The sequence below is a fragment of the Mytilus trossulus genome, chromosome 11 (genome assembly GCF_036588685.1).
Source record: "Mytilus trossulus isolate FHL-02 chromosome 11, PNRI_Mtr1.1.1.hap1, whole genome shotgun sequence".
Classification (NCBI taxonomy): domain Eukaryota; kingdom Metazoa; phylum Mollusca; class Bivalvia; order Mytilida; family Mytilidae; genus Mytilus; species Mytilus trossulus.
The window spans coordinates 49,355,336-49,380,433 of record NC_086383.1 but is presented as its reverse complement, the minus strand read 5'-3'; the positions used below and the strand labels follow the sequence as shown (position 1 = coordinate 49,380,433).

Genomic DNA, 25,098 nt, shown 5'->3' with positions numbered 1-25,098 from the left:
TTAAATTTTAAATATTTGAAGCGCGAGGCTTGCTCTTTTACTGAATTTTGAAAAATAATTATTCATTACATTTCCCGCCAAATTTCGGTTCGGCACTTCCTTGTGTCAAATGTTTAGATAAGGTCAACATTTTTCATCACGAATAAATGCTTTAAATTTTTATATCGGTAGACAAAAACGAAATCGAATATGTCACTGATAAGAGTAGGGTATATTTGTTTGGTCTATTAATTTAATCTGAATGATTGAAACTTTTAGTATTTTTGGTAAGGTATGTTTAGATATTCAAATGTTTCTGTTAAGGTTTTTAAAAGTGCATTAGATAATGTACTGGATTTTGCAATATTTTGTAAGGTTTGATACTATAATTATATGATAAACCATAATGCTGATAATTATATAAAAGTAAAATGCATTATTGTCATGAACGCTTTACTGTTGATTTATTTCATATGAAACAATCCATATTTGAAAATGTGTTTTAGATGGGTCGAATTATTAAGAAGATGATCTGCAATAGAATTTTGATATGCATAATGCTATGTTTAGGTAAGTAACACAAAAATAACTTATTCACAAATATGACTATCATTTATTGTACTTAAACCTAATCGTTTTGTTTGAATTCTTAGATAAACTTCCTCATTTTTTTGTTACCAAATCAATCGGTACAAATCAACTCTTCGTATAAATATAGATTTCACAACTGAAACAAGTGTATTCAGATATTTCTCCACTCGAGATAGTTAAATTTTAAATATTTGAAGCGCGAGGCTTGCCGAGCTTTTTAAATAATAAAAATCTAACCGTTGAGAGTGGATAAATATTGTAATACACGAGTTACAGTGGTGGAAACTGTTTCTCTAATGATTTTTATCCTTCCTTTTGAAAGAAAATTGTTTACTTTTGATTAGACGTCATCAGACATTGTCTCTCTTTTTCATGGCGTCATAATAACATGATTAAGAAAATTCAGAAGAAAACAAGAACATTTAACGTCAAAATTAAGTTTCAAGCAATCATTTGCCGAGAACAGATTTTTGACTAGTGAGAAGAAATGTTTTTCTCACAACGGTCAGGAAATGTGAAATAGCACAAAAAAAAGAGAACAGATTATTGCTAAACAATACCTTCTTTAGCCTTGTTGTTGCATGAGAAATATACCTCATGTTTTTTTTATATATATTTACACGAATGAAAAATTAGAATATGAGAAACAGGAATTAACTTCTGAAAAGGATTATGAGATATCGTATTTTTAATTCTAGATATATGTTTTCGTGACAAGTAATTACTCCTTGGAATTAATATAGCAAACAAAAACAAAGAGGTTAATACATTGTTTAATGATACGTTTCGTGCAGTGCCCTTTTCGTCAAATATAGGTTATCTGTTCATTACCCAAATATGTCTTGAAGTTCAATAAAAGAGGGATGAAAGACACCAGATTGACAGTCAAACTCATCAATTGGAAATAAACTGACAAGGTCATGGCTAAAAGTGAAAAGGACAAACAGACAATCAATAGTACACCTGAAACAACGTAGAAAACTATAGAATAAACAACACGAACCCCACCAAAAGAAGGGGTGATATCACGTGTATCAGGTGCTTCGGAGGGGTAGGTAGATCTTGCTGCACATGTGGCACCCGTCGTGTTGCTTATGAGATAACAAATCCGATAAATAATCTAATTCGGTAGGTCACATTTATGAAAGGGAAGGGGATAAATTTGCATTTAAACTATCCTCATTTTCAGCAACAAAAGAGGTTATTTCGTCCAAAGTTTCATGGAATTTACCTGCTAGTGTTGCTAAATCATTCCTGACAAGTCGACACAAAAGAAGTGATCCTAGATGTGACGATGTTGAAGGGTATTGTGAACACAACAAACACATATGCATGGTATATCTTAAAATATATATATATTTATATATGTAGATAAGTGGTATTACTGTGGATTCATTTATTTTCGTTTGTATCAATTTTCGTGGGCTACTGACAACTTGCATATTCGTGGAGATTTGATTTCGTGGTTTTGCCAAATCTCTGCAAACAAAGCCTAGGGAAAATATGATATTCGTGGTACATTTGATATCGTGGTTTACCCGTACCCACGAAAATTGGTATCCAACGAATAATAATGAATCCACAGTATTTCAAATGAGATATGTATCAACCAAAAAGAAAGAAAAATGCGTGTTCCCTTCTGACAAACGATTTTATTTATACTCAAATCGCAAATGTCAAGGTCAACCACATACTTGAATTTATTAAAATGACATCTTAAGTCAATTGTCGTCTGCTAAACGTCATGTACTTTCTTTAATATTCATACATACCGTTTTTTATGTATGTTTTCCCCAGTTATTGACTTTTGCACAAATTTATGTTTTTTTTTTCTAATGCTTACGACAGATTCACACATTTGAAAGATTAGTGTATATGGTTGTAATGGAACTTTTATCAATAATCTAAGTTTGTTTTGATGAATCGAGCCAAAGCGAACGGTAATATATGTGCAGGCGGTATTATACTTCTTCTATTTGTTTGTTTCTAATTGATGTAAAGAGTTAGGAAGAGTTCTGTTTGAATTGACAATCGGTGACATGCATCTTGTACTTGTACAATGTTCGCTGCTTACTATCGCATAGAATAGGAACGGTTCACACTGCTTATAAACACAAAGAAATAAGAGGCAAAGTCAACGAATTTTCCAGATAGAATTATTTATACATATATTTTCAAATTAAATGCTTTTGAACCAAAATTTCAGCAAAATGTAAATGAATATGTATGACGGACAAAAAAAAATTAAAATCACAAAAATGCTGAACTCAGAGAAAAATCAAATCGGAAAGTCCCTAATCTTGACAACATCAAATGACAAAACACATCAAAAATGAATGGACAACAACTGTTTAATTTATCTTTATAGATGAAAGCTGCGTAATCAATAATGCAGATATACACATCCTTGTAGACTGAAAATTGCTACAGAAATATCAAAAGGAGAGTAAAACAAATGGAGAAATGAAAGATCAATAATTTCCATTATTGATTTGTAATCTAAAGGAAAAAAAAGAAATGATAAACAAGACAACAATTGAATAATTTTATAAAAGAAATGATTTAATAAGTGCATCAACATTATTGTGTTCACATGGGTATATCCGGTCACGTGACTAGATCATTGTAGGGACAATGTTCGTGTGACTGTTTGATGAACAGTCCATTTTAATCAGATTGTTAACATTCCTTGAATATCTGAATTTGCATTCTGAGAATGTGTAGCACCTTCTTATATGTTTAGTTGTCCCACTTGGCCCGGTGTAACGGCAGAGTAAAACAAAGTTGATACACTATTAAATATGATATTGTTCCACAATACATTAAAATATATATATATTTTAATTGTTTTAGCAACACAACGAAAACTCAAGAGAAATCCGATGTACAAGTTCGTCATGTTTACCAACACAAACTTGCTATCTCGCTACTCCATGCCCTGGTCATTGGCAAATAGGATGCACAGGTATGTTGCAAAAACAAGTAAATAGTTGTGTGTAGAATTGAATAGATAACACATGTAAAGTGAAAATACACAAGCTAAAAACTTATTAATGACAAAATTAAGTAGGTTCCAACTTACTCATTTAATCTTTTTAAGTATCTCCAAAATGAAAACTGACCGGCACAAAATAGCATCATAGTTTTAAAAGTGGCGTTTTACACTAAAAAAAATATAGTTATATTAACATTGCTGTTTAATATTAATGAATTGAAAATATGACATATATGTAAAGGTCCAAGAGAAAAGTCTACGGCAATTGCTCTTTATAAATGATTCAACAGTAATTTTGATAGGTAGCTGTTGACATTAAACATGTTAAATCTTACTTTGAAGATGACCAGTGCTTATCCTTTCCATGTAGTAATGGAGGATCGTGCCATGACTTAACCGGAAATTACAGATGCAATTGTATTCCCGGATGGGATGAAGCAACAAGCTGCAGTACTGGTGAGTTAAAATTGATCAATTAACAGACAGTATATTGAAAAGTGCTGCAAAAGACAATTACAAATTATTTTATGGTTAAGTTTTTAACTCTTGGTATTGGTTGTCTTTTATGGATGCAAGAAATGACATTTTAGAGCCATTTTAAACCATACTTTGTCCAACCAAGGAGGTTATATTAGAAGGAGAGTGAACACTCTGCTTGATACAAAATTAGCATCCCCCGGATAGCAGTTCGATCAGAGAAAAATGATAAAATTATAAAGAAACCGACATGTTTATCACCCACTTGACATGGCCCTCTGATGTACCGGGCTGTTACCGCGAGTAGTTCGGACTATTAGATAAATCGCATGTGTCACGTGATTGTTATCAGTGACTGGGTCATTAAAGTTCAGGTATATTTCAGTTACAGTGCAGTGCATAGGTGTTTATGATTTGGAAAAAGATTTGACGGGCAATTTCAAAATCAACCGTCTGTCTACGGTGAAAAAAGATAAAGAAATGACAAAGTTATGAGGGTTTAAAGGAAAGTTAGTGAGCGATTTTTATTCAACACTACTTTGCTTTAAACAAAGATTTTCGCTTCACCGGTCAATTCCTGCTTATGAGAATTGGCAGGTAATAATCATAGAAAATATACGAATATGCAAAGTACTTTAGTTACGGTGACCGGTAACGACCGGAAGGAATATTTGCAATTGAAACATAGAGAAATTTATCGGAAACAACGTAAAAGTGACTTTCTGTTATGACTGTTGATATTAACATTGATGGCAATGAGACGGATATTCGTTTTATTTCTATTGGTAATAAGTTTACTTTTAACATAACATTTTACTTTTTAATTACTTAATAAAAAATATCACAAAAAACTGATTAACATTTCAATAATTGTATATCCGGTCAGTTTATGACACCTCGGGTGTTTCCGTTCTTACTCGGGTATGTAATTAGGACAAAATCTCCCTCTGTGGCAAAGTCGATCTCAACTAATTAACACCCACTTACAGAAAAGTCGGTAACATTTTATGTGTAATTATCGTCTTTCGTCCTCTCTCCTTCTAATATAACCTCCTTGGTCCAACCATCTAGTTTCCATGACCAACTAGGCTATACAATATATCTTTCGCTTGTCGAATAATGTTTTTCATCGTCAGTTTTAAGTAGTAAGTAGTGTTATAACACAGGCATGCAGATAGAATACCGTTCAGATCAGTTCTGTTTCTCAGGCGTAACGGATGATATGAGTATAGGGTGTTTTCTTTCATTGCTTTGAAAATTAATACCATTGTATTCACAGATAAGAATGAATGTTTAACAGTACCTTGTCAAAACGGAGGATCTTGTACAGATAAATGGGCTGATTTTTCTTGTCACTGTACAAAGCGGTTTAATGGTACAACTTGCGAAAAGGGTAAGCTGAAATATAACTGAAAAATTGAGGAATTGCAATTCTATATACATAAATAAAAAGACTCTAGCACAGATAATAAATTATTGCAAATATATTGTCAAATTTATAAGAGCAATCTACGACTTTACTTTGTCAGAAGTAATTGGGTCTATTGCATCTTTGTCAATAAGGGTATCGTTGACATCGCTGGAATGTCTGTATATTCAAGTACTAGAAAGCAATTTGCACATTTAAATATGGTAGAGCTTTGAATATATATATTAATTAAAGGATTTCACAATCATATGGAAAAGTACACAATGTTAATAATTAGTTTGTCTTTGTTTTTAAGTGAGGTAAAGTTGTCAGTGCAGGGGAAAGGAGGTCAATACGCAATTACATTGATAAACGCAATCATAACGCAGTGTTATACATTTATAGTTTGCAATGCACATCGTGCTGTAATCTTACAATATCTCATATCTGAAAAAGACTGGTAAACCCCAATGAGATATCAAGACCCAAGCGTCATTGCATGATATCTTGATGATAAATGTGTACAAAACAAAACAAATGCCGACTAAGCAACAGGTGATAATAACAACCTCTCCCAAGAAAAACTCTTTCGTCTTCCTCCTTTTTTATGAATGAAATTTTCATACCCCAGATATGAATAGATACATTAGAATAAACTCCTTTACAGACTGTAGACCAGGACATGCAGATATAACATTTGTTGTCGACAGTTCAAGTAGCCAGGAAACCGACATTAATCGTACAGTAGAATTCATTTCTAAATTTGTGAACAAACTTCCGATGGGACCGAATGACTATCAATTTTCTGTTATCACATACGGGTTTACAGCACAGGTTTTATTCGACTTCAACGACTTCTCATCGAAACTAGATATTCTTCATGCATTGAAACAAATCCATGGAATTCATTCGCCAACGTACACCAAAGTTGCCTTGTCAAAAGCCGTTGAGGTATCTGAATCAATTAAAGTGTTTATGTGTCATCTTATTTATTCTTTAAATGTTGAACGTCAATGAGCAAACATTGGACCAAGAGGGAAAGCGAAATAAACAATTAACCAGATGAGAACACTGTAGATAGTGAAAGTCGACATTGATAAAGGAAAATTTAAATGGAACTAAAAAAACAAGTTGTTTTATAACCTTTAAGGCGATCATTTGGTTAGATCGGCCTAGTAGGAAAAAAATACAAAATAACGAATTGTACATGTTTCAAAAATACTTCACATCAGTACGGAGGCCACAGAAAACTATTTACATTTTGAACCTACGTCGTATTGCAATTTCTTAAATGGTCTTCAGATTTCCTATCGCGTATTATTTCTTTATCAGCCATATTCATGAAATCACACAACCGTTTCGAAAAGTGACACTAGTGATTCGTATGTAGTCAAACAGTGCATTTACATGTAGTGTACTTAACCAAAGCCTTGTTATTTATGGTGACCTTTTGAACCTTTTCGCTATTTATACACCATTTGTGGGTATCAACGATTTATAAGGTACTATAAACAATATTCAAAAAACATAATCAAAAGTTGTTATAATTTGTAAAATCTTGCAATCAACTGTCTCAGAATATATCTGTATGTTCTGTCAAACATCAATGATAATAAATATATATGAATTTTATTATGTTTAGCTAGCAAAGAGCACGACTAGTGGATCTAGGCTTACCAACGCATCACATTACATTATTCTACTTTACGATGGATTGTCATCAGATCGACATGACGCTGAAAATTATGCTATATCTTTGAATCAACATCCGGTATATCAACAACCAATCAAATCTATTATGACAGTTGCAGTTGGAAGATCTGTCGATCATTCAGAAATGGTCATGCTATCAAATAAACCAGAGCTTACATTTGATTTGCTGCATTTTGATGACATATACAACAAATTACTTAAAGACACAGCACACAAAGATTGCACAGGTATTTAAAAAAAATTAAAATTTAATCTAATCCCATGAAGACTTTAGATTTAAAACAGCTTTAAATTTAGTGTGAACATGTCACATGTCTGTACATTGCAGTTGAATTATGTTTTGCAAATAAGGTTTTCTCCAGGCAGAGGTTTTTAACTGATATTGTCGAATTTTAATCAGCACTGTTTTGCATGTAGTTATCTTCTCATGTTTGGTTAAACTGACGCACATAAACTAATTGCAATCTGAAACTTCAAAAAAATCAACAGGTGCTTTGATATCGTCAAAGACAACGTAGACCCACCAAAGTTTTACTTTGCCAGATAATTAGTATATCATGCATGAATTGTTGCTACCTTCGTTCCATCTTTCTTTAATGCATTGTTTTTTTTACAGCTAGATAACAGCAACAGTACCTTTTTCTGGAAAGAAATCGATTGTTTAAGTGTATAATTGTATGCTTTATAATAGGCGTCTTAGTCGATTTAACATTTTAACATTTATAAAAGCTATTACATGAAAATTATATGCATATAGTTTGAATTAATTTTAAGCAATTTAACATGTTTCAAGACATTTGTTGCGAATAGTTCTTTTCAGTGTTTTCTCGATTATCTTACGATAGAAATATAGAAGATTGTTTTACTTCTAAAAGATATAGACGTGAAAAGAGATTTTTTTCAAAAATTAAGTCCAGTATTGTTTTCAGATTGTATGCGACACACAGACACAGATATAATTATCTTGCAAGATATAAAAATGAACCAAACGTCTGAGGGATACAGATCAAGACAAGAAGCAATAAGACGTGTAATAGAAAAAGTAGTTCGTTATAATGCTGATGCACATATCGGTTTGTATTCATACACAAATAACATATCCCAGGTGTTTCCTTTGTTTTGGTCAAACAATACGGATAAAATGGTGGCCACAGCTCTTCAAGTAGACAGAAAAAGGAGTTTGACTTCCAATTTGAGCTATGCCCTGAACCAACTCCGCCAGAAAGGATTTGTATCTTCACATGGGGGAAGAAGTTCAAATAGGAAAATTATTGTTATCGTCTCTGATGGAAATTGGCGGGTTCTGGCTAATGTGAAAAGAGAAGTAACTCTGCTACAACAATCACATATCGAGGTCGTCGGTGTTGTGGCTGGTCATGATTGCTCGTATGATAATTTTGTAAGCGTCTTGTTTGATCCTAGTCAAGTGTATTATGTTGCTGAAAATGATTTTACTAGCTTAGAATCTTTTGCTGGAATGACGTCCTATTATAAATGTGATAACGACATTTTTATCAAACGTCAGTGATAATTTCCAATTTATGTCTATGTCATGTGAATAAGTGTTATTTGCGAAATGCTTAGATATTTTTGCGTTGTCCATTTCCTGAAACAAACATTAAATCTGATGTACAGTAGTTGTCTTTGGTTTATATAATTTATACGTGTTTCTCGTTTCTCGTTTTTTTTAATATAGAGTAGACCGTTGGTTTTCCCGTTTGATTGATTTTACACTTGTAATTTTGGGGCCCTTTATAGCTTTATTGCCCTGTTATGGTTTACTTTCATATAAATTGTTATTTGGATAGAGAGGTGTCTCATTGGCACTAACACCACATCTTCCTATATCTAAAAAATTGGGAATGGAAATGGGGAATGTGTCTTAGAGACAACAACCAGACCAAATATCAGAAACAGCCTAAGCCCCCAATGTTTCTTGCAAGAAAATCCCGCACTAGAAGGCGTGCGTCACCATGTCCCTAAACAAACAAGTGTACTAGTTTAGTGAAACTGGACGTCACACTAAGTTCATTACTCCCTCCTTTGAAAACGGAGAGTAAATACAAAATGCATTATCTTTCAAAATTTTCCAGTGCTTTTGAAATATTATTTGTAGAAAATTTGATGCGCAGACTTGATAATGTTGATGCTTCTTTGACAAAATATTTTATTTTGCAGTACCATTGTATTGCGTATAACATATCATGTTTTACTTGTATGTAAATCTGATTCTAGACACTTATTTTCTCTCGGTTTTTTTATTTATGTCGCCAGTTACTGGTTAAATGTTGTCTTCACATGTCAAATAGCTAAATTGTTCATACTTTTTGTATCTACAGTAACAAACCATAACTATTTTGCCGATTCAAATGTAAACTATTGAAATTTCCTGATTACCTTTATCGATTTACTATATAGATATAAGAAGATGTGGTGTGAGTGCCAATGAGACAACTCTCCATCCATGATTTTTTTTTGCAACGAGCAACACGATGGGCGCAGAATTGGAATAATAAATTACCATTCAAATTAGTGATTCATGATTTGTATTGTAGTATTTTGTAGATTGATGTTGGTCTTCTTCATCTTTTTTAGAGGATAAACTTTTGTGACGCTAGAATATTAAAATTTGGTGTGTATTAAAAAGTTACTTATTCGTACAAACAAACAATAAAAACAATATTAAGTCGTTAATGTCAGATAGAGTCGAACTCTCGGTTTTCGTGTTATACCATACATGTAATTTTTTTAAAGAAAAATAACACCCGAAACGCATCATTTTAAATCTGAACAATAATTAGGTATTTGCAATCTACCGACAACATTGCCAACCAAGTGAAGCAGACAAATGAGGGAAAATTCAAATAAATACCAAATGACCGCCCCATCTTACTTTATTTAGGGAATAACTGTAATATTCCATGTTTATGAAAAAATAACATAAAAAATGGGATGCACACTGAAAAATCTTCGTTATGGGTTATTCAAAAGCTTGCACCACATCTTAAGTTTCAAACAGACAGACATCAAATTCACTAGTCTAAATCAAACTGCATTCCCATGACCACAAAAAAAAAACCAACGAAAAACAATCACAATACAAATAACAGTATACAAAAGACGACATAGAAAACTAGAGACTGAGCTACACGATACCTACCGAAACTGGAGATGATCTCAGTTGTCTCGTAAAAGTAACCATATCCTACTCTACATGTGACAATATACTAACAGCTTTAACATCCAATGAAATTCATTGTCCCTTAAACGATATGGATACATGGAATAACATAGATAATAGTCCTTCACTATCTGTGTGTTTTTCTCCGAAATCACCTACCAATGAAATTAGAAAAAAGGAAACTTAGAGGTCGCTTCAATATAACGGTTTCCCAATTATATCTAAAGATTCACCAATGGAATAAATTATGATGATATCAACTCATTTAAAGACATAATTTCCATTTCTGTATATCCTTCGTGTTTTTATAGATGTCATCGTAAAAATAATGTGCCACTAGATTTATATTTAAAATCAAAGATCAAACAAGAAATGGGGTTGAGCCTGTTTTCAGTGGTTGTGGTTTGGTGGAGTGGTTCATGTTGGTTTCTGGTTTTACTGTTTGAACTGTTTGGCAGTAGTCATGACGGACTCTCTTTAAGCTTCCTGTACGCCAGGGCTACATGCTGAGGACCGTATCTTATAATTGTCAACTGTATAATAATTGAGACTTGGATAGAGAATTGTCTCATTGGCATTCATACCACATTTTATTTATAATGAATCAACTGAAGATTTGGTTTCAAAAGAATAAGATGAATCATTACAAATAAGTTACTGTTGACAAACACGATTCTACTATGACCGTTCACTTTATGTTTGGTCAACAAATTAAAATTGAGAATGCTGAAGTTAAATTCAACATTGAACAGCTCCATTACCCATAAAACACACAAAAGAAGCAAATTCAAAGGATGTAAAAATCTATTCAGCTTAATAACAAAACTAAAAGAAAGAACCTAATGGAGAATAGTTTAATTTTGGATGTAACGCGTCTTCTGATTGGCTGACGTTATTTTGTTATGAGCCCATAGACATAATTTAGTCATGTGACCGTGACGTCATCAACGTTTTTTCATGGTTTTCTACGGTTTAAAATGGAATTTAGAATTTAATTATAAAAAAATGACTGTAATATTTTTTCTGTCTATTGAAATAACATAAAAAATGTGGTGCACACTGTTAAACAACCCGCTATGCACGTTATTCAGTGTGCACCAAATTTTCTATGTTATTCCTTCATAGACAGAAAACATATTACAGTCATTCCTTAAATAAAATTGAAAAATGAATGAAATAGCAACTGGAAGATTTCAATTATAAACAAATCATCAAAACTATCTTAATCACACTATAATTTTGTATATCATTCGCGCATTTCGTTAACAGAAGATTCATAAGTGATGCACGAAAAACAAAACAGTTTATGACAAACTAAAGTAAGAAGTTGCAAAGATTTGAAAATCTCAGTTTCGAGAGTACACATCCTAAGCAATGCAAAATTTACAAACAACAAAAAGCAGTGATAGGAGATAGTAAATTGTAGCATTATCTAAAATACGAAAAAAAGGTATGATAAGTATGGGCAGTACGACAACCCCCATCAACCATCCGTCTCCTCCTTCAACATACTTTTATTAATATTTCAAGTAAAGCTGATATGGATGCACGACAAAACCAGATAATGTATAGTTACTTCTCTAATAACAGACTTTATCTTCAATTTATGACTCATTTTGGCAAAGGAAAACCAATTTGCCGGCCGAACTGTACCTTTGCCTATACAGATCATATGGAAAGCGTTTGTGTTGATGGTTTTCAAAGTCACAGTTTGGCGTTCAACGGCGAGATAACAAAACCCACCCCATTTCTAATTGACAACCACCCAATATCATGCAGTGAGCCGACGCAATAAATATAAAACCAAATGTTGGCCTAAGGTGATATAATATAACATAATTTCATTCCTTTGTAGTGGAGTAAAATAGACATACCTTCGGGAACAACTTTAGAACAATTATTAGTTTTTATTTTAAAATTTAAATTTTACATAAATGCAATGTTCTAATAAAATCTAAAGATTTCAGAAAAAAATAAAGAGGACTGTGTCCATGGAACACAAATGCTGACCCTACTTGCACACAGCATTATAAAAGGACATTATCGAAGAACAGTAATAGTAATGCGACAAAAATTAAAACTTGATCTGTTTTTTGTGGTAATAAGCAATGTATATAAGTAATATAACATTTGGTTGAGACAGGCTAAAGTTAGACACCGTAAAAGGTACGGAAGTACCTGAGTAACATCAATTCCGTTACGACGGGTCAATAACAATCTGCCTGTCCTATATTGATATCAAGTTAATTTTTTTTATATCAACTGTTAGAATATCTGTTTTTATCGCAGTGATCATGATTACATACTTTGCACAAACAAAGTACTGTACATTCTAGTTACAGATATGATAAAGTTAATTTTACATACATAAATAAATTATTTTTTATATCTGTATATGAAAACAAAAAAATCCAATAAGAGGGAACACATGATTGACAAATTTATTTGCTATCTTAGTGTAAACATGTATTATTAAAGAAATCGTTATGTTCAGCTACAAAGGTAAATAAAACGAAATATACAAGTAATTCAAAGCTTTAGATAAGCAACCAAATAAAGTCCTTTTATATTAATCAATCGCCATTTGTTATCTTGAATGATTTTAGCTGCCAGAGTGTTTATACGGTAATGTATGTTAAATATAATTAGATAGTTTTTCTTAATTTTCTTAAATATTTTATTTCCTTATTTATATTTTCTACATTTTTTTATTTTGGCGCCTCGTTTGAAAAAGAGATTAGTTTACAGGTTAAGTGTGTGTCCCTTAAGAGAATATCCACTCACTGAGACTTTAAAGACATATTGTGTTACATGTACAGCCAACTGGCTTTGTGATAAGGCAATGTTCAGCATTATATTCAAGAACAAAGTACAAAAATATTAGCAATTTAGGTCTTCAGCAATGTACCAAACTCTATGAAAGGCATCACGATGAGGAAAATTTAATGATCAACATTTAAAACAAGAAACCATACGGTCCGAACTAAAATACAAAATTTAAACGGTAACTGATCGAATACATGTACATGGCTTAGGAAAGATACATGAAAAACATGTAACATACCGTAATTCATCCACGTAATGGAGCTCTGTCAACTATCCCACAGTAAAAACAATAGAATGTTAGATCCTGTTTTTAATTTGAAACATTCTGAAGAAACAATAAAAAAGAAGATGTGGTATGATTGCCAATGAGACAACTATCCACAAAAGACCAAAATGACACAAACATTAACAATTATAGGAAATTCAAATATCTTTCACAATTTTTTAATGTTTCATTGAGATTTGTGAACTACAAATCATAAATGTCTACTTTGAAACTTGCTTTAGATATTTTCTCCGTCTGTTCTTTCACAGTACATTAATTTTCAGTTACTCTTTTTTTCAGATACATCAAAAATGATATTATGTGAACTTTTGACATACGTGATACTGCTTTTAGGTAATAACTCAAAATAAGTCGTATTCAAACATATTTTTTATTGCAATTTTAACGTTTATTGGAATTGATAAAGAACATTCCGTATTCACAAACATAAACAGCAACACAACCTCAAACCACACCTTAAACAAATTCATAACAACATTGTCTTAATAAGTGAAACGACTGTTTTATATGCTTTACTAATCAATGTGCCAACTTAAACAAGATATATATACAAACCATTTAATATATAATTGTCTCATAGTCAATCATACTTTTCATTACCACCTCTCCTAATTTTTCTTTAGGTGAATTAAATTTTGTGGTCGAATAAGTTAACAAGAATATGAACAACTGGAGTTTACTTTCCGATTTTTTTTTTATCAAATATATCGTATTTGAAGTATATTTACATGTACATGTTTATGTATGTGTTGATAACACAAAAATATACAAACACAACAATACAAAAAAGTACGAAAATGAAATAATATTCAGAGGAAAAGCGAACGCGCTTTTAATATTCATTTTTCATATGAAAGTTATCTTCGCATTTTTGAAACATATCTTATTTCAGGTCATTAATAATTTATTTACAATTATTAGTTTTCTTAAAAAAAAAAAGCAACGAAAAGTTATTTTTTTCATTAAATATACCCGACTTTAATAATAAATTGTTTTTCAAATAGAAATGTTGGCTATTAAAATGAAATTTTTATATTATGAAAAAACAGTGAGGGAAGATGTTGCCTCGTCCAAAGTTTCATGGAATTTACCTGCCAGCATCGCCAAATCATTCCTGATAAATCGGCATAAAAGAAGTGATTTTAGATGTGGAAACAACAATAACGAGTTTTGTGTTGAAAATATACCAATCTGCATGGTATGAATTATATAGTAACATATTAATTTTCCTGGACTATTTTTGAATAAATTTACAAAGCCTTGTTATATTATATATATCTTCCCTCTTATACATTTCAATCAATATGATTGGTAAAAACAAACGGGTAGAGACCATGAATATTTCATACTGGGTAATTTTGCTGGGTTTATTTCAATATGCGGTAAGTAGTGGTCTTACGTTTCTTGGTAATAACAATTGGGCATTGAGTAGAAATCTGATAGGTTTCAACAGGTGATGAAGTTGATGATGAACGATTAAAATAAATTCATAACAAATATTTTAAACCAAAAAGTTGTTATTGTTGACATTTGTTTTTGTATAAACCAATACAAAAATATTGAAGACAACAACACTTTTTTTAGGCCACTAGTGCAAATACCACATATTAAGATAGTCGGAGAGATACATTCGCTATACAGTGTACTAGTGAACTTATATGATATATATGGGTCAGACAAATCCATATGGGAATTCAAGCTTTGCTCTCACTCCATACGAAATGCACTGAAACCATATTTATCGGACTACAAAAAAGAAGATGTGGTATGATTGCCAATGAGAAAACTATCCACAAAAGACCAAAATGACACAAACATTAACAGCTATAGTTCACCGTACGGCCTTCAACAATGAGAAAAGCCCACACCGTATAGTCAGCTATAAAAGGCCCCGATAAGACAATGTAAAACAATTCAAACGAGAAAACTAACGGCCTTATTTATGTAAAACACACGACAACCACTGAATTACAGGTCACTAGAATACTGTGTAACTTATGATCAACAGCATTCGCAGGGTGAACGACATACATTATATGTAGAATCTGAAAGACATTTCATGTATTTTAAGTACTGTCGTGTTATCGTTCCGATTTTAATCAACTACTTATCCATGGCCAAGTAAAAAAACAAAAATATATATTTCATATATACTTTTGATAATACACAATGCATGTCTTTTTGATTGAGTTAAGCCATTTCAATTGATATATTATAGTGTGTCTGTTTGTACTGTAATTAACGTACATTTTTTTAAGGTTTAGGTGAAGGTTGGTGTCTGTCATGAATCTGTTGTTCTGTATTTGTAATTTCTCGCACCTCTTTTTACATAGATTTGACCGTTGGTTTTCCAATTTGAATTGGTAATTGTTTTACTCTTGCCTTTTCGGTGGCTTATATCGCTTGCTTTTCGGTGTGAGCCAAGGCTCCGTGTTGGTAACCGTAATTTTACTTGTTATTGTTTACTTTTAACATATAATGACTAGGATGGAGAGTTGTATCATTGGTACTATACCACATCTTCATATATATATCTTCCGTATATATAGACTTTCCCATGTAATCTGCCCACTAACTTGTTAATAAATGATGATTGTTGTAGTAGCAAACATTCAATCGAAGTATGTAGAGATTTAATTTCTCTCTTGAAATTAAAACAGGAAATGGATTAGCGAGAAAAAAATCTTTAATCTAGCAAATGATATTTATTCATGTTATTTTTGTGTATATTCTAACCAATGTCATTCGATTTGAAAACAAAACAATAGAAGCAATTATTCGGGAGTTACGGTTCTTTCAATGTAGCAACTGATCTTAAGTTTGAATGCTAAGTTGAATTCGAAACACAACAAACGAGCGCAGATCAGTTCTAATTTGCATGTACCATCCCATTATAATTCAAATAGAAAACCCATGAAACCATAGATAGTGTAAAACAACCTCATCGTCATTTTAAGCCTTATGTTATTCATTTCTCTAAAAACAATTAAACATTATGCAAATTTTGTTTACTGCTTCAGTATCCAAGCGAATATTTAAGAGAAAGCCACTGTACGAGTACGTTCTGCATACCAACACAAACTTGCTATCTGACCTCACCACGGCGATGTCCTAATTATTGGAATACAGGTTGCTCAGGTATGGAGTATGTCTATGCTTTAATTTGTTTTTGTTTTTAGATTTTTGATTTTCTCTCATTCATCATTCTTCATTTATTTTGATATTATAATATATATTTTTGTATGAGGGAGAGGGTGGGGATAGGAGTAGAAACTAAAAAATAGACTTACATTGCCATGGATGAAAACGAATGAAGACAAATATAACACGATAATATAAAAATATTGTATCTATAGCTGGTAATTTTTTTTCTGATTTGTTCACAACTTCTAGAGACACCAGACAATTGAAAAACTTGCACTTTTTATGAAAATTGTCCTCTGTTTATCGTTTTTGCTACCACCGTTGGCGATATCGGTTATTTTTTGGTATTTGGACTGCTGAAAATTTAAAAATGAATATATTTAAAAATCATAAAAACAAATGCAACTTGGAACAAAAAGTGCCATTTAATAAAAACAATTGTTCTTTCTACATTATATAATATTCAAAGAACTTTACAGAAAAATGCGAACAGTGACCTTTGTATTTATGATTTGCTATATAGGATAAATTACTTTAAATAGGCAGACAAAGTCGTATCATATTAGAAACTAGTTAACTATTTACGATATCATCATGTTATTGTTTTATTATAAAGAAACTAAATAAGAAGCATTGTAGATGACCAGTGCCTATCCCTTCCATGTTACAACGGTGGAACATGTCATGACTTGATTGGAAGTCACATGTGTAATTGTACTCCCGGATGGGATGAAGCAACAGACTGCAGAACAGGTTAGTTTAGATCAATTATTTAAGAGACAAAATCCTGAATACAGCTGCAAAAATGACAAGATTTGAGAAAAATGCATTTTTTAACATTCGATGAATTGATTGTTGGATGCATGGCTGTTTAACATTCAATGACAAATAATGTGCATATTCAGGACAAGAACATGTTATTGCGAAATGCATACGAAACCTGCTTGGTAGTAACCGACATGGGGAGACGGTTTTTAATTTTTTTTTCACAAAGTGATAGTCGGTGATAAAAGTTTGTTAATGACCTTAGCAGATTATTCTGACTCTGAGCCGACTGGGTCTTACTTCTAGATTCCGAGTGCTTATCGGAGAAGCAGCAATATTAATTTTACCGTCTATCACACTACCTCCGCACTATAGGCTTTTACTTTCAAGTAAGATACATACATGCATGAAGGCTCTCCCATCTATGTAGAATTTTGATATACTTATAATGAATTTTTGTTAACGGAGAATAATATTGTTATATTTTTTTAATTTCTAATCATTAATGTTTTCTTGCAGTTTTTGTCCAAAATGGTAACCTTGAATAAACCTGATCATCAATATGTTTCCTTACATTGAAAAATATATAAAACGTTTAGGTTTAAGATCAGCTTGCAAACAAAATCGCAATATTTGTAAATTATGCGTAAAAATATCAAATAAGCAGCAATTGAATGCAGCTGCAAAAACTCTCAGATTTAAAAAAGACTGCCAATTTTTTCTGCCAAAGATCGGTGGTTTCCCCAGGCTATTCATGATCCATACACTACTAAAACTAACGGTTTAAGAATATATGATAGTGTATATGTTACAACCATTCAGGACTTATCCGTATTTTTATATTGCTTCTGTTTAATCCATCTGTATAAACTTTATAAATTACTTCTTTTTCTGCACTCAGATAAAAATGAATGTTTGGCTGCACCATGTCAAAACGGAGGAAATTGTAACGATAGATGGGCTGACTTTTCTTGTGACTGTTCCAAACGGTTTAACGGAACAACATGTGAAAAGGGTAAGCAGACACATTCAAGGAAAATTTCTTTTAGGTGTAGTCATAACATTTTACATATATATAAGATAAAATAAATAGACCACACATCATTTCGAGATGGCACTTTCAATTAACAAGAAGACCCTAAACAGTTTACTCCAAAATCTATGAACGGAGTGCTACAATATACATTTTAAAAATGATACTAATACCTCAAATAGGCAAAATACAAAACCCCCAAAAACATGCCTATGCTTATGATTAAATGCACATGTATATCAACGAAATTCTATCACATAAACTCTTAGAAGATGTGTAAAATTGGGAAAGAAGTTCACAAGGGGACTATAAAAATTAAAACGTGGATTAATTATGACTTGCTATGAGTTTGATATGCATTGGTGATACTTTCTGTGACTTAACCTTCGCCATCAAAGATAGAAATGCATAGAACAAGACGAAATTCAAGTGAATAAAGTCACTTTGTACGTAAAGCATAGTTGATGGAAAAAACGTTCATAAATGTATCACTTATCAAGTCAAACTTTGTGTTAATGCAACAATTAACAAGATCATGATTTGATACTTTTGCAGACTGTAGACCAGGGCATGCAGATATAACATTTATTGTGGACACCTCAAGTAGCCAGGAAAATGATATAAATCGTACAGTAGAATTTATATCTAAATTTGTAAATAAACTTCCGATGGGCAAAAACGAGTATCAGTTTTCTGTCATCACATATGGATTCCAGGCTCACCTTTTATTCGATTTTAACGACTTTTCATCGAAGACGGACATTAAAGAGGCACTTAAACAAATTCATGGAAATCATTCGCCAACGTACACTAAACTGGCTTTGTCAAAAGCTGTTGAGGTATTTGTATATTTTTAAGATAATGTATATACTATCTAGTATTGCGTAGCCCATTTTAAGCTGTCCTGTACTCTTTCTGAGTTTCAAAATATTACAACAATTTTTAATTAAACAGCGGCCATATTTTCATGCTAACATGGAAGTACAGCCTACTAGGGTAGTGATACCCTCGGAGAAAAAAAAGTCTAAAGACAAATTTATTGACCCATTAGTAGCAACATAACAATCACTTAGACTTTTGCCGCAGCAGAAGTTCAGGAAAAGCTTTAAACATTGTTAAAAGGACTTAAGTGCTAATAAGAAAATCAGATCAATGCTTATAACAATATACCTATTATTTGCAGATAGCGCAGAGCACGACAAGTGGATCTAGGCTAGGCAAAGCATCACAACACATCATACTACTTTACGATGGGCTGTCATCAGACCGATATAGTGCTGAAGAGTATGTTAACACTTTAAATCGACTTCCGGCGTATAGACGACCAATCAGATCAATCATGACAGTTGCAGTTGGAAGAGCTATCGATCATTCGGAGATGATAGATATTTCAAATAAACCAGAGTATACGTTTAATTTGCTACATTTTGATGATATATACAACAAACTCCTTAGAGAGACATCACACAGAGATTGCACAGGTATGTTTTAGTAAAGTTGAATCCATACGGATCATGTGACCTTCGATTTTATGTCATGTTTAACAAAAGCACGAAATTCTCAGTAATTATGTCGTAACATTCAATGCAGTAGGTTGATGAATGCCTTAAAAATTTTGAGTTTGTCTAGCAGTAGTTTTATAAATGACTTTAAATAAGTTTGTATTGTAGTAACACTGTTAGTTTTTTCTTTAACTTAACTTACAGATTCGATACTAGTCACATCATGTTTGCCTGATGAATATAAAGTTTGTATAATTAAATAAAAATGAAGGATAGGCAAATATTATTAATTTTTTTTACATTCAGAAGTTGTCGTTTGTTGGTGTGTTTTTTGTTTCATGTTTTTTTTTAATAGATGAGACTTTTGAATGGTTTTACACTTGTAACTTTTGGGACCCTTTATAGCTTGCTGTGTGGTGTAAAAAGTAAAATCACATAAATGCTGAACTCCGAGGAAAATTCAAAATGGAAAGTATCTCATCAAATTGAAAATCAAATGATAAAACACATCCAACGGATGAACAACAACTGTCAATCTCTCTGTCATATTCCTGACTTGGTTAGTCATGTCTCCGTGTTGAAGACCGTACTTTAACCTATAATGGTTTGCTTTGCTAAATTGTGACTTGGATGGGGACATGGATCATTGGCACTCATACCACATCTTATATCTAATTAGAGTAAATTAAATCTGCAATATTCAGCTCATTTGTATGCAAAAAAATCTTGTTCCTCTACCATGTCTATTCCATAATTGTATATAATATTCATACATACTAGTATAAATAGACAATACAAATAGGTTTCTTAACAAATAGAAACATCTTTGTACGAGCTGAGAGGGTCGACCAACGGGTATCCTGTTTTGAAGCAAGTAAAAAAAAAATCATATTTGATTCCGACAATGTACAAATATTGCTTTTATCCTATTATTTAGACTTGATAACGGTTTAGTTACAAAATGAAATAACGTCAAACCTGGTTAAGAGACTACCTGTATCAAGCAAAAACCTGTATTATAAGACCACCAATTTTAAATCCATCTGTTCTATAATTTCATATAGGTTGAACCTGTAGTAGAGGTACTTTTTTTCTCAAGAAACCACGTTTTGTTTTCCTTGAAGTCGTCTTTAAAAATAGGTTTTATTGTAGTTTTTTTTTGGCGTTAAAACGCGAAACGCAAAGAGGACCATACAAAGAAAGTTATATGAGAATTCATTTATACAAGTACAAATGAATCAAAAATTAATTTGTGTACCTGTTATTTGTACAATGATTTTCTTATTGATCAACATCAGCATGATATACTTTATGTCTTTAGTTTTGAAATATATCCAAAAAGCTAGTTTGTATATATATAAAATAAGAACGTTCACACATATTTATAGTTCTTCTATCTTCAAATTATGCTCCACCTACGATAGTAGAGGGGCATAATGTTTTCTGGTCTGTGTGTCCGTCTGTTCGTCCGTCTGTGCGTCCGCCCGCAAGGTTTAAGTTTTTGGTCAATGTAGTTTATGATGAAACTGAAGTCCAATCAACTTGAAACTTGGTACACTTGTTGCTAATGATATGATCTTTCTAATTTTAAAGCCAAGTTAGACTTTTGGCCCCGATTTCACGGACCACTGAACATAGGAATTGAAAGTGGGAGTTTCAGTTAACGATTTTGGTCAAGGTAGTTTTTTATGAAGTTGATGTCTCCAATCAACTTGAAACATAGTGCACATGTTCCCTAAGGTATGATCTTTCAAATTGTAATGCCAAATTAGATTTTTTACCCAATTTCATAGTCCATTGAATATGAAAAATGATAGTGCGAGTGGGACATCGGTGTTCTTTATACACATTCTGGTTTCATTTCATTTTGTTTTATTATTCCTTGATAGTTTATAGTAAAGTACAGCATTATCATTTAGATTGTACTCGACACACCGATACAGATATCATAATTCTACAAGACAAAAATATCAACCAAACCTCTGTCGGATACAGAACAAGACAAGAAGCAATAAGACGTGTTATAGAAAAAGTAGTCCGTTATAATGATGATGCACATATCGGTTTGTATTCATACACAAATAACATATCCCAGGTGTTTCCTTTGTCTTGGTCGAACAATACGGATAAAATGGTGGCCACAGCTCTTCAAGTAGACAGAAAAAGGAGTTTGACTTCCAATTTAAGCTATGCATTGAATCAACTCAACCAGAAAGGTTTTTTATCTTCAAATGGAGGTAGAAGTTCAAAGAGGAAGATTATAGTTATCGTTTCCGATGGAAAATGGCAGAATTTTGATGGTATAAAAAGAGAAGTAACTCTGCTACAACAATCACGTATCGAGGTTGTCGGTATTGTGGCTGGTCAGGATTGCTCGTATGATAATTTTGTAAGCGTCTTGTTTGACCCTAGTCAAGTGTATTATGTGGCTGCAAATGATTTTACTAGCTTAGAATCTCTAGCTGGAATGACGTCCTATTATGAATGTGATGATGACATATTTATCAAACGACAGTGATGGTTTTCGATACATGCACTACCAATAATTTACCAACTTTTTTTGTATATATCTAATAACCTGTATTTAGAAAGCTTAAAAGTAATACACTATTCGAAATCTGTCTTTTTCAATTTCAAAGAACAAAAAATGAGAGAAAGACATTTGTTTTTAATAAGAATAGAATAAATTAGTCTGTCAAGTGCTGACAAAATTATAAATTATCAAACTTAACAAATGAAGACGTCAAAAAGGAAACAAGATCATTGAATAAAATGATCAATTACAACTGATTATTAATCCCTGTCTTAGGTTCCATGATAATTTTTTTTAAAGAGACTGTGTTTACAACCACTTCAAAAGACAGCATTATACAACAAATATATGAAAAATACCAAAGGGATATTCATCATTTGAAAACAAACTGACAGAGTTATTCTTAAAAATAAAAAATGACGAAAGGAAATCAACAGTACAGAAAACATCAGCATAGAAGACCAAAGACTGAGCATCACTAACTTAACATCACTAACTTAACATCACTAACTTAACATCACTAACTTAACATCACTAACTTAACATCACTAACTTAACATCACTAACTTAACATCACTAAACCTAAGGATGATTTCGGTTGCTCCCGAAGAGTAAACTAATCCTGTTAAGTATTAAATCGTACTACTGTGGATTCATTATTATTCGTTGGATACCAATTTTCGTGGATTTCGTGGGCACAGTCAAACCACGAAATTGAATATTCAACGAAAGATAATTTTTTCATAGGTTTATATGCAGACTTCAGCAAAACCACGAAATTAAATATCCACGAATATGCAAGTTTTTCTTAATCCACGAAAATTGGTACCCACGAAATAAATGAATCACCAGTAATTAAACAGATTTCTTTGTTACAAAGACTTATGCTGTATAAAGCATCATTCATATGAGGGCTAAAATTATAAATAAGCTCCGAATTAATTGTGTGCAATTGTCAGAGCTTGTAACCGGTGGCGGAGAGGCTTTTTACTTGTTTCACAAAAAGGAATATTTGCAAATCTAAAACGGAAATAAACGGAATACCAGTTACGTCGAAATAAGATATATGTCAGAGAGGACTATCTGGAAAAGTTGCTACATAAAGAAGATGATAAAAATATGATTTTGTTTTACTTCATTAAGTAGAGCAATGTATGTTCAAATTTTGTTACCCTAGATTTATGAAATGTACACAATATTTCTGTATGACTACGCATACTATTGATTTAAGTCAACAAAACCTTTAAACTTCGAAATATTACTCCAAGGGCAGATAATAGTGTAGGGTTATGCGTAATGAACCATTTACTATTAGCAAATTGAACAAATATAAAATGTTGCAACGAGAAAACTAGACAAAGAGCAATCAATTTCTTTATTATTTTCCTATAAAAAGATATTTAGGCCCAGGATAAAACATAAAAAGTTCTTCTAGTGTTCTGAATTCTTCATTTGCTGGAATAAGAATTTTATGTTTAAAAGTGTGCAAAAAAAGAAATAAACACACAATGTGAAATTCTATTTGTTTTACTTACGCAATCGAAACTTGTTTGCAAACTTTATTTTGCATTCGTTTTGCTATTGAAGAACGAATTTATATACATGAGTAACTTTTCAAGTATTGTATCTATTAAATTTATATTGTATGGGCAATCTTTTAAACAAAAGGTGCCATTCTACGACCACAAGTCGCAAAGACAGACAATAGTTTTGTCAAAAAAAGGAAGAGACGAGGCAATATACCGTCTCTTAATTATCTGTTAGAAAAAAGTGGCAGATGGTTATATAGATATGTATTATTTTGTCTGCTTATTTTCGACATAAGATGTTTAATTGTCCCAATAGTAATGTTTGTCTATTTTTTTATATGCGATTTAAAAATTGTTTTCCATTACTGTATAGAATACACATTCGTGCTGTATAACTTTTATGTGCGATTCAAACCATTTAAAGATAGCCAGGTGTACTTTGATTATATTATTGTAAATGAGCTTTTAAAAATGTCTTTCTAGTTGTAAAGAAATGAATATCCATGGGAAATATGTGTAACGAATAAAGACCTGAGTTTTATGGACACTGTTGCTTTATCAGTGACAAATTGGTCGATAATGCAAATGATGAACATAATATGCATTATATTTTGTTTATCTATTTATTTGTCGAAAATTGCGCACCATATATTAACTTCAATGAATAGAAATGTCATCATTGATATGTTACGGCGTACAGTACACAAACATTTAAATGTATACATCTGCACCATAATTACTCTATACATCAGTACCATTTTTTGTTTTCCCTCAAACAGCATTCATGCTATTGTTATATCGATTCAACACCGCAATTATTGTGTCCAGCGTTCTAGACCACTCGGCCACCTACACAGAACTGATAATACAGATCAATCATTGTGTCCAGTGTTCTAGACCACTCGGCCACCTAGACAGAACTGATAATACAGATCAATCATTGTGTCCAGCGTTCTAGACCACTCGGCCACCTAGACAGAACTTATAGAACAGCTTTTGGTGTCCAAGCGTTACCTTTTTTGTCAGTAAAATGTAGGGTTGTAACACAGAACATCAAGATAAAGATAAAGGCATAAAGATGGAATTGATTGCAGAATAGCTTAGTTATATGTCTTAAAGGACTGTTAAAGAGGGAC

The 25,098-nt window shown here is 32.1% G+C and overlaps 2 protein-coding genes across 2 annotated transcripts; both read left to right on the top strand.

Annotated features, from left to right (window-relative positions):
- The first annotated feature begins 213 nt into the window (after positions 1 to 213).
- On the top strand, positions 214 to 9,303 carry LOC134690443 (von Willebrand factor A domain-containing protein 2-like). Its single transcript, XM_063550411.1, has 9 exons — positions 214 to 266; positions 486 to 549; positions 1,760 to 1,905; positions 3,424 to 3,535; positions 3,908 to 4,021; positions 5,322 to 5,435; positions 6,118 to 6,401; positions 7,093 to 7,390; positions 8,093 to 9,303. Exons 2-9 carry the CDS (start codon positions 486 to 488, stop codon positions 8,689 to 8,691), a joined length of 1,731 nt encoding a protein of 576 aa, XP_063406481.1. The 5' UTR covers positions 214 to 266; the 3' UTR covers positions 8,692 to 9,303.
- A 7,940-nt stretch (positions 9,304 to 17,243) lies between these two features.
- Positions 17,244 to 22,436, top strand: LOC134690442 (von Willebrand factor A domain-containing protein 2-like). Its single transcript, XM_063550410.1, has 5 exons — positions 17,244 to 17,353; positions 18,267 to 18,380; positions 18,954 to 19,237; positions 19,582 to 19,879; positions 21,820 to 22,436. Exons 1-5 carry the CDS (start codon positions 17,305 to 17,307, stop codon positions 22,416 to 22,418), a joined length of 1,344 nt encoding a protein of 447 aa, XP_063406480.1. The 5' UTR covers positions 17,244 to 17,304; the 3' UTR covers positions 22,419 to 22,436.
- Positions 22,437 to 25,098: the final 2,662 nt, after the last annotated feature.